At 32.7% G+C, this 13828-nt stretch overlaps 1 protein-coding gene across 1 annotated transcript; it reads right to left on the bottom strand.

Moving 5' to 3' along the window:
• Positions 1 to 540: 540 nt before the first annotated feature.
• LOC114379385 (LEAF RUST 10 DISEASE-RESISTANCE LOCUS RECEPTOR-LIKE PROTEIN KINASE-like 1.5) lies at positions 541 to 3089 on the bottom strand. The gene has a single exon (XM_028338031.1). It carries the CDS (start codon positions 2842 to 2844, stop codon positions 997 to 999), a length of 1848 nt encoding a protein of 615 aa, XP_028193832.1. The 5' UTR covers positions 2845 to 3089; the 3' UTR covers positions 541 to 996.
• Positions 3090 to 13828: the final 10739 nt, after the last annotated feature.

Raw genomic sequence — 13828 nt, 5'->3', positions numbered from 1 at the left:
CCCCAACCCCTTTAAAAAAAACATCCACGCCAATCAACCTCTTTACCTATCTTTCCCCTTCACTTTATTCTACTCGTCTTGTACATAAAACAAAAGCTCCCCCATCATAATTAATCACTTTCTAACAATCTAAAATACCTCAAGTGTGTTTGGATAATGTGATTTTTGCATCGACCAAGATGTTTGGATGTTTGGACTCAAGTTTCATTCAAGCAATTAAAAGTAACTTCTCCATCTCCCTAAACTTGAATCACTCAATGTGTTTCAAGTATATCCCTATTTGTGTTGTGATGAATAACAAAGATCAAATACATGTGCATGCATATTTTTGTAATTTGATACCCAAAATCAATTTTGATGGCAAGTTTTCAAATAATGTCTGTTATTGAAACAAAAATCACATTATAATTTACTCACGTTTATTTAAAATCAACTTTGTAAAATCACATGGATTCAAAATCAATTTTACAAATGTGTATCCAAACACAAAGCTAATAATAACAAGTCTCAAAACTACTGGTAAGTTAAAAAGAGAGGGAAAACGTAAATAACTTATCCTATAATTGAAAATGGAAAAATGTACTTTGCAAAAAGAGTTACAACTTATACAAGATATGGTATATATACCGAGACATATATGAGGTAGTAGTGAAACCAATAAGTGAGCTCAATTTAGGTAGGCTCCCACTCGCAGTACTAATAAAAAACTCACCGTACCGGTACGGGGTCACTGACACTTCCCCCATTGACGTTACGTAACGTAACCATAGAAGATAGAATTAAAAAAAAACAAAAAAAAAAACCCTCGTGCGTGCAACACCAACGTGGCACTAACATCATAGTATAGTAACAATTTCAAATATAAAAAACAACCTCATCATAGTAGCTTCAGTGGGGTCAAGTCAGCGTTACCGTCCGACACAAGTGCACCCCCCCCCCACAGTCAAACTCCACATGCGCACTCGGCCCCGTAATTTAAAAACAAAATAAAAAAACTCACTCCTTCGCCGCCGTAACGGCTCTGTTGCGCACCCGCTTCAGCTCCTCCACCACCTCCCTGGCGTCCGGCCTGTCGTCCTTATCGGCCGCGACACACCGGAAAGCAAGCTCCGCGACGGCGGCAACGCCGCCGTCGGCGCAGTCAAGAACCGGGTCGAGCACTTGATGTAACTGCCCCATCTGGATCCGCGAAACAACCAAATCCGCAAGCGCCATTTCGCGCTTGTCCCTATTCTGATCAACCGCTCTCAGCCCCGAAATAAGCTCCAGCAACACCACTCCAAAACTGTACACGTCACTCTTCTCGGTTAACCGGAAGGACCGGTGATAATCTGGGTCCAAATAGCCCGGCGTCCCTTGCGGCCCGGTCCACACAAACCCGTTCGAAGACGACGTGGTGTTATTATCCTGCACCACCAAAAGCCTCGAAAGTCCAAAATCCCCAACCTTAATCCTCATATCCCTCTCCACGAAAATATTCGACGACGTTATGTCCCTGTGCACAATCGGCGGCACCACCGAGAAGTGAAGATACTCCATCGCTAACGCCGTTTGCAACGCGATGTCGAGCCTCACCTGCCACGTCAGCGAGCCCTTACGGTTATGCAGGTGTTCCGCTAGGGTTCCGTTAGGGATGTAATCGTAGACTAAAAGAAGCCCCCTCGGGTCGCTACAGTATCCGTGAAGCTTCACGAGGTTCGGGTGGTTGATGGAAGAGAGGATGAGAATCTCGTTGCAGAAGGATTTGGTGGAGAACGCGGCGGAAACGGCGTGGTGGCGGTGGAGGTACTTCACCGCGGCGAGCCGCCCGTCGCGGAGGTTTGCTAGGTAGACGGAGCCGAACCCGCCGTCGCCGATTATCCGTTTTGAATCGAAGTTGTTGGTTGAAAGAGCTAAATCTTCGTAGGTGAAAGCGGGAGGGAGGAGGCTTGCGGAGCGGTGGTTGTGGAGGAAGAGGGTATTAGGGTCTTGTTGTGTTGCTGATGAAGCTTTTGATCTGCGGAGCATGGCGGTGGTGACTGAAATTATAAGGATTAGGGAGGTTAAGGTGATGATGGTGGTGAAGATGGCGATTTTGCTGGGTTTAAATTTGCGGAACCAGGGAGGGGAGAGTGTGGATTCGGGGTGGAAATGGAAGCACTGGAAAGGGTAGTTTGGGGAGGAAAAATTGAAGCCGCAGATGCCGTTGTTGGTTGAACGGCAGGAGGAGCAGTTGGTGAAATAAGGATCACGAGTTTCGTCCCAGTCGAGCTGGATTCCGGTCTGGAGGAGCTCTTCGAGGAAGCCGAGGATGTCGGTCTGGCAGGCGGAGGACTGGTCGGTGTCGGAGGAGGAGTGGTGGTGGGTGGAAGCGCAGTCGTGGAGGAGGTGGGAGGGGTTTTTGAGGAGGTGGCATTGGAAGGGGGAGTGGGAGCAGTTGGGGAGGGGAGGAGGGGGGAAGCAGGGGCGGAGGAAGGAGAGGCGGGAGCAGGTGGCGGCGGAGATGCGGAAAGGGGTGGAAGAGAGGTTGATGGGGTGAGTGGGGATGGAAGGGAAAATGTTGTTGGGGTGTTGTTGGTGAGGGGAGAGAGTGATGGAGGAGGTGTTGGGGTTATAGGAGAGGATGGAGAAAGAGAAGTTGTTGATGGAGATTTGGGAGTGAGGGGTGGAGCAAGTTAGGTGGAAGGAAGGGTGGCCACAGCCTGGAGTAGATGAGAATGGGTAAGGGGGATTATTAGAAGGAAATGGAGGGCAGGTGTGTGTGCTTGTGTTTAAATTGGAAGAGCATGATGGTGTTTGAGACTTGGAAGGTGTGGAGAAGAGGAGGAAGGAGAGGAGAATGATGGTGAAGATGGATGGAGACATGGATTGGGGAGAGAGGACTCATCAATGAATGGGAGGGGTGGAGGGGTTTTTGTTTTGACTTAGATGGGATCTGCTTTTGGGGTGGAGGAAGGAGGGAAAGAGAACAAGTGTTTTGCTATGCTACTACTACTCTTCTAGCTTCTAAGTTCTTGGAGTTGGGGAAATAGAGAGAGAGAGGGTTTCAAACAAAACAGGGTCACGTGCAGCTGTGAGATAAAACACAATTTAATTTGTTTTCAAAGAATTGTGTAGAGACCTTCCTCATTCAATTTATTGCACTTGCATATGCTTATATTTGCTATTTATTTTAAGAATCCCGATAATCATTTTGAGGGTGTATCAGAGGGAGAAAAAGAAAAAGAAAAGGAAAATACATATTAAGAAGAAATAAATTAAAAGAAAATAGAAAATAAACTTTTTTAGACACTGATGTTATTGGCTTAGGTATACATTTTACTAAAATTTAACGGAAATTGTAGTAAAACATTACAATAGAAAAAAAAAAGGATTAAAGCTAAAGTTTGTTTTAATTAGAAAGACGAGAACGAAAATGTTATTTACATATAATAATAGTAGCAATAATTAAACTCGATATTTTAGTTGCAACTATTTTGTCTTAGATGAGGGAATCTAATTTGGGTGAACAATATTGCATATGTACCCAGAACTCCCATGAATTGTGTTTTGGCACCAACCCAAACAAAAATCTCGAAAGAGGAAACTGGTGCGCGCCACTTCCGCTCGTGGGGCCTTCCAGCTGAACGCCGGAATTCATGTCTTGTTTTTCAATTTTCCTTCTTTATCTTCGAGCTCGAGGCAACTTTTTTTTCTTTTTTCTTTTTTACTTTTACAAACAAAAAATAACTTGGCTATTTCGAAATGTTACTTTCAGAAGTATTTTGGAAATGAACAAATCGTGAACAGGCCTTCTAAGTTCCAACAGAATCCTATTAAATGCAGTCATTATAGTTAGTTAAAATTATAACAAAAAAATTATAAAATTCACAAAACTTTGTTATTTTAAATAAATTTTCCCCAATAAAAAAAGTATGTTTAAGAGAATGTGATAAAAAAATATATGTTCTTAACATTTATCTGTTATACTAATTATTGATGGATGGTCATCCACTTTAATGGTAAAATTATGAAGTAAATTATTGGAAGAATTTTGTACAGTTTTCATATCTTGTAATAATGCAATAAAGACTATACGTAATGAAGAGCAGCTACTTCAAGGTTTTCAAACAGCACCGTGGATCATGATGTTATAATAACATGCCTAGTTCTGAACGGAAAATGTTTTGTATGCTTTGGCAGCAAGTCATGCCTCCTAATATTATTATAAAGGATAAAATTAAAACATGGGTTAGTGATTGATTAACTTTTAATATTAACAATTTATACATGATTGTCGTCCTTTTATTTTTTTGAAAAAAACAGCCACACAAACTAAACGGCAGAATAAAATTATCGCATTTTTAATATTTTTAAAAGTTAAATAAATTAATTTTTTTTAAAAAAATTATCAGCTATCTATAAATTAAAAAACAAAATATTATCATTTATCCTTAACTTTTTAAAAGAAACTCAAAACAAAAGTTAGATAATGTCCATTTTAAACTCTTTTTCGTCATACAAAATTCGACTATAATTACTCCAAGGGCCCAAGATAGTACTTATTTTATATGAAATTATTATAATTTCACTAATGATTTCTTTAAAAATAACAACTAAAAAATTATAATAAATAAAAAACTTTAATTAAAAATATAGAGTAACATTTAATATCACAGCTTTTTCTAAAACCCTTTTATATTTAATTCCTTGTGTATGCACTGCAGAACAAAAGAGTAATTATGATATCCAGTACTGCCAAAATATGGAACGCTATCTATAGTTTTTTGAAAATCAGAGGGTCCCTCCCTGTTGATCGTGAAATCACTGAGAACTGATAAAGCAGTAGACTTTCAGAGAAACAGGTTGCACCAGTGGCCTCAGGACACGTTTCCCCATGCCCCACACCAGCATTTTTTTTTGGATACGAACGAATCGAGTAATCAACTTTTCATTTCTCAAGCCTTATGTCAGCTTATGTACATAAATATTTATATTTTATTTTCTCGGTTTATAAAATTTAAGGGAAAATTATATTTTTGTTCCTTAATTTACCTTCCATTTTAGATTTGGCAATGTTAACCCCGCAAATCACAATTAAACGTTGATCAACAAGTTATGTTGACTGTCATGTGTCATGTTTTGATTAAAAATGGAAACAACAATTCATGGAGGTGACATTTGACCGGAACATGACACGTGACAGTCATCATCCAATGAGAACGTGACACATGATATTTAACATCACTTATTAACGGTCAACATTCAATTATAATTTATAGGATCAATATTGCACGATTTTACAAAATAAGAAATCAAATTTATAAAGTAAATTATTGGGGATCAAATTTATAATTTTGCCTAAAATTAATATAACCGGAATGGGTTCGGGCTTGCAGGGAACTATTATTAAAAGCATCACGTTCGCCATTCAAACTACCCCATGTCGGAGTTTTTTTATTCTGTAATTTAAAAATTATTCATGAAAATTTGATTCTGTAATTTCAATAGTAGGATTATTTCATTTCATTGCACCTAACCCACTATGACAGTTTTCATGGGCTGGGTTGTGCCATGCTTGGATTGGTAATATAAATTCACTGGACCGACCAACCCAATTAGGGATATAAATTCTGCTTTAGAATAAGTACATGAGTAATTGCATATTTACGTAAAAACTAATCAACATTATAAGATTTGTTACTCTTGGCAATGTTTTGAATTTGAATTTTTCGAGAGGTTATGAGAATGAAATATCCTACTGGAACTAATTTTTTAAAAGAAAATATTGTAGCTGAAATTCATAACCTTTTTTTTTACTACAATATACAGTGTCACGGTGGTTTAATGTCGAGGTTTTGATAAGAAATTTTGAGATAAGGGAGGCTGGGGAGCATGCAACCGTGAAGAGGATGAGCGAAGTGTAAGGGAAAAAAGATGTGTGATTTTTTCCACTCACTTACCGCAAAATTGGGCTTGGGAAAATATATATCAATGCAGGTGGTTGTGAGCTTTGTGTGCGTAAGGAGGTGAAATGATTAAAATAAATTATTGTAATCTCACAATGACCTATTTAAAGCTTATTTCGATATTTAAAGTACCAATTATTATAAAATCATATATTATAATATTAGATAAGTCATAAGAAGGTATATTAATTCTTAAAAAAAAGGTCTATTAAATTTTAAGCATCCCCCCTAAAAAAACAAAAACAAAACTAAGCATCAATCTTAGCCTCATGGGATTGAAGATAGAAGTCCGTTTAGCTATTTATTGTGTGCCATGTCACTTTTAGATCTTCTTTTCATCATTATTAAGTGTTTAAACCTGAGGTTGAAAGATAGAAACTAAACACAAAAAACAGGGCTGAATTTCGTTTTACTATTATCTTTCAAACTTTTTTTTCTGCAGACAAAATCTTTTTTTGTAAAAAAGCATTTGAAAAACAAAGCAACAGAAATATTTTTGCAATGAAAGAATAATTATTGTCGTATAGACTAAGATGATGCAAAAATAGTTTTGTTAAAGTTTAAAACCCTAAGCTTTCTAGAAAAAAGCTTTTCACAATTAATCCTACCTTTGATTAGTACAAACAAATAAAAGAAAAAAGAAATATAAACACATTGTGCTTATTCCGATTCACCCAATAGCCTTTCCTACATTCAATGTTTGAATTTTAACCAAAATTTTCACTTATATGAAACAATTGTACCATGGATAACCCAATCCTGATGACCAAAGTATGTTTTTTAATAGTCTTTCTAAGATTAATTTGAAATATTCTTTTATTACAAACATTTTTAAGCTTCTCACATCGTAGTGTTAGACAAAATATATTAACAAATAATAACAAAGAACAATAAATGTGCAAGAAAACAAAGAACAATGAGATAACTAAAGAATGAGTAAATGTGATTTATGTTTAGTCAAACAATTTATTTTCATTGTGTTTGGTTGTGGAAAAAGAAAAAGGAACGAAAGGAGGTGCGAAATGAAAAAAAAAAAGTGAAATAGAATAGAAAGAGAGTGAAAAAATAAGAATGTTTGATTGAGGTAAAATAAAGTATAAAAGAGAAAAATATTTAAATTAAAAAGAAAAAAAGTTATACACTAACAACATAAAAAAGTTTATACCATTATCTAATCACAAACGTAAAAAAATATATTAACAATGATTTATAATAAATATTTTAAAAATCATATTAACAATGATTTATGATTGAATTATATCGTTAGTGCATGATCATTAAACTCTTAAATTAAAGATGTTTGATAGGTAAAAGAAAATATATGCATTAACAAAAAAAGGGTGCTTTTATTAAAAACCAAAAAAAAAACCCACATTGTCTCTTTGTTTAGTGTAGCTTTCCTCTTGTTTTTGTCTATGCTCTTTTTTGCTATGAAAGACAGATGTGTGATGCCCATCAGTTTTTTAAAGCTTTCCGTGATAAATCAGCTCAACCAAACACTTAATGCCATCTTATTACTATTCATACTTTCTTCTTAAGAGACCATAGAGATTCTTAATTTGGAAGGCGCTTCAAAATAAATTTGAATGTTGCTAGCATATAATGTGCAATTAATGTTATAGTCATTGTGTTGTGATTTTAAAATGTTAAATCGTTTTTGTTCCTTTAAGCATGACGTGAATTCAAAATTGGTAATTTTCTATTATTACAAACGATAAATTATATACTCAAAAGTCAAAACTAATTTATAAAAATTCAATGATAAGATTGTAACACTTCATCATCTCGAGGCTTTTTTTTTCTTTTAAAGTAGAGAATTAATTCACTCTCCAATAGTAATCCTAAAACGATTTTTTATTTTAAAAATGGTCTTAAAGATGATATAACCTTATGACAAATGCAACGCATACGTTTAAGATAATTTTTCATCGTGTTTAACATTTCATTGTATTTCTATTAAGTAGCATGAATTAATAAAGTTGGTCTAATAGTAATGAATTGAGATAGATGTACCAAGACTTATATTTAAATTTTATATATCTTTGTCGTTGTATAAAAAAAATGATTATCTCAATATTACTTTTATGCACATTAAAAAAACAGTAAGTAAAGGATTACTTTTTCCTTCATTGGTTGTTTTATTTAGTATTCATTAAAGGTTCCTTCTACGGTGGACCAGTGAAAGATGTCGTCCAGTTTGGGGCAGTTGTTACTGTCCGTTGGATTTAGTTGTAAAATATTAGACGATGTAGATGAGTGACCCGTGACTTTGCGTATCGGTTATTTAATGACGAATTCTTCTTCTTGCTCTGTCTCTGTATTATCCATAACTGAAAAAAACAAAATACTTTCTCATATCAAATTCTACTGATTGATATAAGCTGTTGCCTACATCAAATAAAGGCTTATCATTTCATCTCAAACAACAATCCAAAACTCTGACAGTTCCAAATCCCAATTTAAAACTACTTTATCAAATTTTAAAACCAATACATAAATACCCGAATTACTTCCCAAAAGCCTCAGCTAAACTTAATTTATAAAATTAGGCAAACCAAATCTATATATTATATTTATTCTATGTACAACAAGCAAGTGCTACACATACCGAATACCAAGGAACAAAGACATACAACCACAACAATTGAACATATTGTCGAAACAAAATACCACAAATCAACCGAGATCCTTCAAGTGAAAGACAACACCAACAAAAAATGCTCAAGAATCCACACCAAAACTCACAACCCATAAACTTCACATTTCACACAATAATCGAAAATCCAAAATTTATTTTCAGAAAAAACCTACCCATATCCCATTCAACTCCTAAAAACAGATAAACACAACAAACGCATCTCACAATGGTGTCGATTTTGACGACCTCTCTAGTCGGCACCAAACCATTTGCAAAAAATTAGTCCACCGGAGCATCCCCCTTCATTAAAGCTTAAGGGATTGTTTTTTCCTTCACAATCTATAAATATTAAACAAACTACTATAAGAATTAAGAAAGATCTTTTTTGGAACTTTCCCATAAAATAAATAATGCAAATAACACCGCCTTCGATCTATGGAAGCTACTCCAATTCCCAACAAATGAATACAAAAACTAAAGTTACCTCGGCCATGGTGACGCACATTTTCTGTCTCCATTCCAAATCTTCCATCACCATCTCTGACAATTTTTCATTTTCCACTTTCATTTTCAACACGCAAAAGTAATACCAATTAATCTTCTTGTTCTTGGTCTCGAGCATTAGTATTACCTGGAACCTTCTCTGTCGTCTAATATCATATTTATTCGATTCTAGCTTTCTAGTACTCTTCTCAATCAACCACGCACTAGAAGGGTTTCTTTTCAATATTTTCTGCTGTCTTAATCTCTAATCATATCCACTAATTAAGAAAATCACATAATACCACTTACCAACAAGTTAAGGCCGAGCATGATTAGCCTTTTCGTTGTGACGAAAGTATATGCAACATCATTACTCTATTCTTTAATAAGTAAAATATGTTTGACAAATGAGCAGAAAACGTGTCAATAACTCTTCTTAAAGATTTATATATTCATGGTAAAATCAATAACATGAAGTCCTAAATATGTTATAATCTTGACATTTTTATGATAAGATGAAAGTTTAACCAAACATATAAATAGACTAAAAAAATCAAAACGTACAGTCGTCGAATTAAAAGCAGTTTCAAAATTGTGAGAAATCAAGTCAAAGATGTTATTTTACAAGTTTCAAGTGACCAAATCAAACCTTATATATGCATAAAAAAAACTTATAAATATAATTAATTTTCTAATTTTAAAATATATTTTCCTCATTTTTTTAACCTAATATTTCATAAGATATTGAGATTCATTTAAAAATATAATAACATATGTATTTTTGTACAAACACAAATGAGGAATTAAACCCCTAATCATATGTTTAAGAAATAAAGTTATAGGTTAATTATATCACTTTTTTTTAAACCAATGCATCTTTTTAGTCGAAAATTAAGAATTAATTATTCGGAATATTAAGATTTATTTAAAAGATTGACATTTTCTTTAATTAAAGATTAAACTTATACCAGATGCTCATGAGATACATTATTTATCAATTATGACACAACATGTTGGTAATTAATTTTTGTTTAATTAGTATAAAACTGATTTTTATCTTTTAAATTTTATGAAAACCTTGTAAAATATATATCCCATTAACACGTACGTATGAATATCATTGCCAATTTGCATAATCCTTTTCAACATTAAAACCGTAGAAACTACATCGCAATTTCCACGGAGATTCAACCCCCAATGTTCCTTGTACACGTACAATTCACTAATACCAAGGTTTATGATACGCCGCGTCTAAGTATATATTGTATGAGAACAAGATTGCATGAAATCATTTCTGCTATCTAATAAATTAATTACCGTGACCTAGTATTCCCAGTTCTGTCTAAATTTGTTGTGTAGTCCCCGAGTTAATTTTTTTTTTATATAAAGTTATTTCAACTCAAAGTTAATTATAGACTTAAAATAAAATTTTCAATGTAAAGCTTAACATGTGAACATTATTTACTTAAAATCATGTTTGTTGGTGTTTGGACAAATTTCAGTATTCCGAACATGGTGGACACTCGAGGTTGTTCAGAAATATTATACACAACAAACATGAAATGTCTTATATAGTACTTCAAAACAGCTGATATTTTAATATGATTTTGGATAACTCAATATGAATTTAAACATGTAAAAGAAATTGAAATATTATCTTAAAACAATATGTGAATTAGACAATATATATGCTAGTAACATATTGATAATTAGGTTTTGTTGACTAGATAAGTCATAGGTGGAAGCATAATCCATAATATGGATGGCATGGTACGTATGTTTGAGTTCTCCGTATTTGATTGAAATGCAATGTCATTGATATGTAACAATAATTAGTTTTTTTTTTTTTTCAATAAGTGCGAGTGAGAATGTGTTGACACTTGCCAGGTAACGTTTCCATCTCTGTTTTTGGTGTGGTGCATTTGTGGTCATGATGGTGTTTGCATTGTTTGAATTACCGATCTTGCACTTGTACTTTGCTCCAGCATAGTGCAAATTAAAAGCGATTTATATAATTTTATTTATTTATAGTGTGTTTGGATAACATTAGGAGTCAATTTTACTCCATAAAAAATTATGATAATACCATGAAAAAGTAAAAGTAACTATTTATTACTTTTTCTTCATGATGAAAAAATAAATGATTATTTCTCATTATAAATCTAATCCAAATATACTTGTAGTCAATTGGGCATATATTTTGTTTAAATGGAACTGAGGTCAAGTACACCTTCAACATTTTGCTATTGGGTTTTTGTAAACCTGAATGCATTTAATTTCTATCTTCATATTATATCATAAAAGTTAGTTGAATGAATGTTTCACATAAATGTTGAAATGTAAGTGTAAAGTAAAGTCCTACATCGAGTACAAGTGAAAAATGAGATATTATATAAATAAGGAGAAGACTCATAATCTTAAGCCTTAAGAATTATAATGTCAAATTTTCTTATGTGATTGTTCATGACTTATGATTGAACTTGGTGACTGGCTCAAGACGAGTAATGTCCAGAGGGCGTGCCCCATGGGTGGAGCGACAGTGCAAATACCTAAAGCATGTGAGTTCTAATGGCTACCATAAAATATTCGTGAATGATAAAGACAAATCTCCTTAGTGTTTACTCTCTTCAATTTTCCAATAATAAGAGACTAATTACTTGAAAAGATTTAGACAATGAATCATGCATATGTTTTGATTAGATTGAACTTATATAAATTTCAATAATTTATAAATTTATGCTGGGTTACATATGAATGCCCCATCTCAACCATTTTTTTGTTATTTTTGTTGTGAGGAGTGTGTTAAGAATGTCTATGTTTTTTCTATGAATTTGTGTTAGAATGTTTAAAAATGTTATAAGGATTTGCAATGAAACTTCTAAATAACTATGAAAAATAACTTGTGGAAGCAAGTAATTTGATAATTGAAGAATTTTTTTGCCAATGCGAAATGTTTGGAGGACAAGTCAGTGGAGTTTTGGGGCTTGATTTCTTTTGTAACTTCACATGCTTAATTTTAGGATCATTCCAGGACCAAATAGCACTCTCTTTGATTCACGTGCTTATGCGTGTATTAATTGATTCCTCTCTCCCTCATTGCAGCAACTCTGATTCCTAATTAAGATAGGGAGTTGCTCGGATTCATTAATCTTTTTATTGGAATTGGTTAGTTGTTTACTGTATTTCTGGAAGAAGGAAGATAATATCACACTATGCTAGTTGTGCTGGTGAGTTGCTCGTGTCTTTTATTGTTCGATAATGTCAAAGGTTCTGTTCTGGTGTAATTATAGTTTAAAGTTCAATTTTGAGTTCACTTTTGATACTGCATTTACTAATACTATGCTGGCTCATTTTCACATAATAACCATATAGATACCGATATATTAATCACTAATAAAGTAACTAAAAAAATAACTGATTATTGATACCAATACAATTTATTATCTTTTAAAAGAATCAATATAATGTATTTCCCCCTAACAATTTATTATATAACTAAGGATTAATCAGTACTGCGATAATGATTTATTGGTATTTAATTCCTACAAGAATATAGGTAATGAAATATTAATTAAGGATTGAGATGTACGGAGGAGGTCCATTCGGTCTTGAAACAACGCTTTAATTGTAAATTAAGTAACAGTAATGATATTGCATTTTTTTTTTACTGAATCTAGCTGATATCATTTTATTATAAAATCAAATACTCCTCAATACATGGAATAACACGGTTGAAACTTGAAAGTATAAAGGTTAGGTAAAAATGGAATCACTCTTAGTAATTCATGACTAACCCTATTAGCTTTTCTTGACAAAGCCTATCAAATGTTGGATTATGGGTCATAATATTGCATATTGTTGATCACTATATATTATTCTCTTTTTTTTTTTAAAAAAAAAAAACAACACTAGATTATTGATGACTATATTAACTTCAAAGTACTAAAAAGTCGTCTGGATTAATTTAGGAGTAAGACAACTAAAACTCAAGCTTTATCTCCATAAAAAAATATTATTTATTGTTAATTTTTATAAAGGAAAAAAAAAGCCACATATGCTGATAGAAAAAGATCCAACATATAGTTTTTTTATTTTAAAGTAAAAAACTCTTAAAATTTGCTTTACGCCTTTTAAGTAATGTCTCGGGTTAGAAAACTTGTAAATAAAAAAAATGTAATTAAGAGAAAAAACTTTATTAAATTCTCTTACAGATATTAATTATTTGTAAAACTAGTGAATATTTTACTTCAATATTATGAAAAAATATTAATTTCAAGGTCTTAGGTATACTTTTTTTATTCATAAAGTATTAAGTGTTTAGTCTCACAATAATAATAATAATGCTGATCTTTATATTAACTTTCAATTTTCATTTGCTGATTTGAATCATTTCATTAACACCGATAGTAGAATAATAGTCTATCAATATTTTGCATATAAAACAAGTGCATGTAAGAGTTACATGTTATCGATCAATGTTATGTCAAGTAAAAAATTACACAGTTATAATATTGAGAGATTTAATTGATATATTTAGAATTTAGGAGATTAAAATCACATATTTACAATGTTTGAGAAATACAATTGACATATTGAAAATCATAAGATTAAAACCGCACATTTATGACACTTAAAAGACAAAAAATGTAATTAAACATTTTTTATTATATTTTTCTCTTTTCATAGTAAAAGAAATGTAATAAAAAAATCTAATAAAATACCGTAATGTATCATATGTAATTTTATGATTTTGATACAAATTGTACAGTTATATATATAT

The sequence above is a fragment of the Glycine soja genome, chromosome 2 (assembly GCF_004193775.1).
Source record: "Glycine soja cultivar W05 chromosome 2, ASM419377v2, whole genome shotgun sequence".
In the NCBI taxonomy this organism is placed as follows: Eukaryota; Viridiplantae; Streptophyta; class Magnoliopsida; order Fabales; family Fabaceae; genus Glycine; species Glycine soja.
This window is presented reverse-complemented; position numbering and strand designations above follow the sequence as displayed.

Excerpts from the sequence above, each read along its gene's own strand:
- LOC114379385 (XM_028338031.1), bottom strand. The coding sequence starts at position 2,844 with ATGTCTCCATCCATCTTCACCATCATTCTCCTCTCCTTCCTCCTCTTC.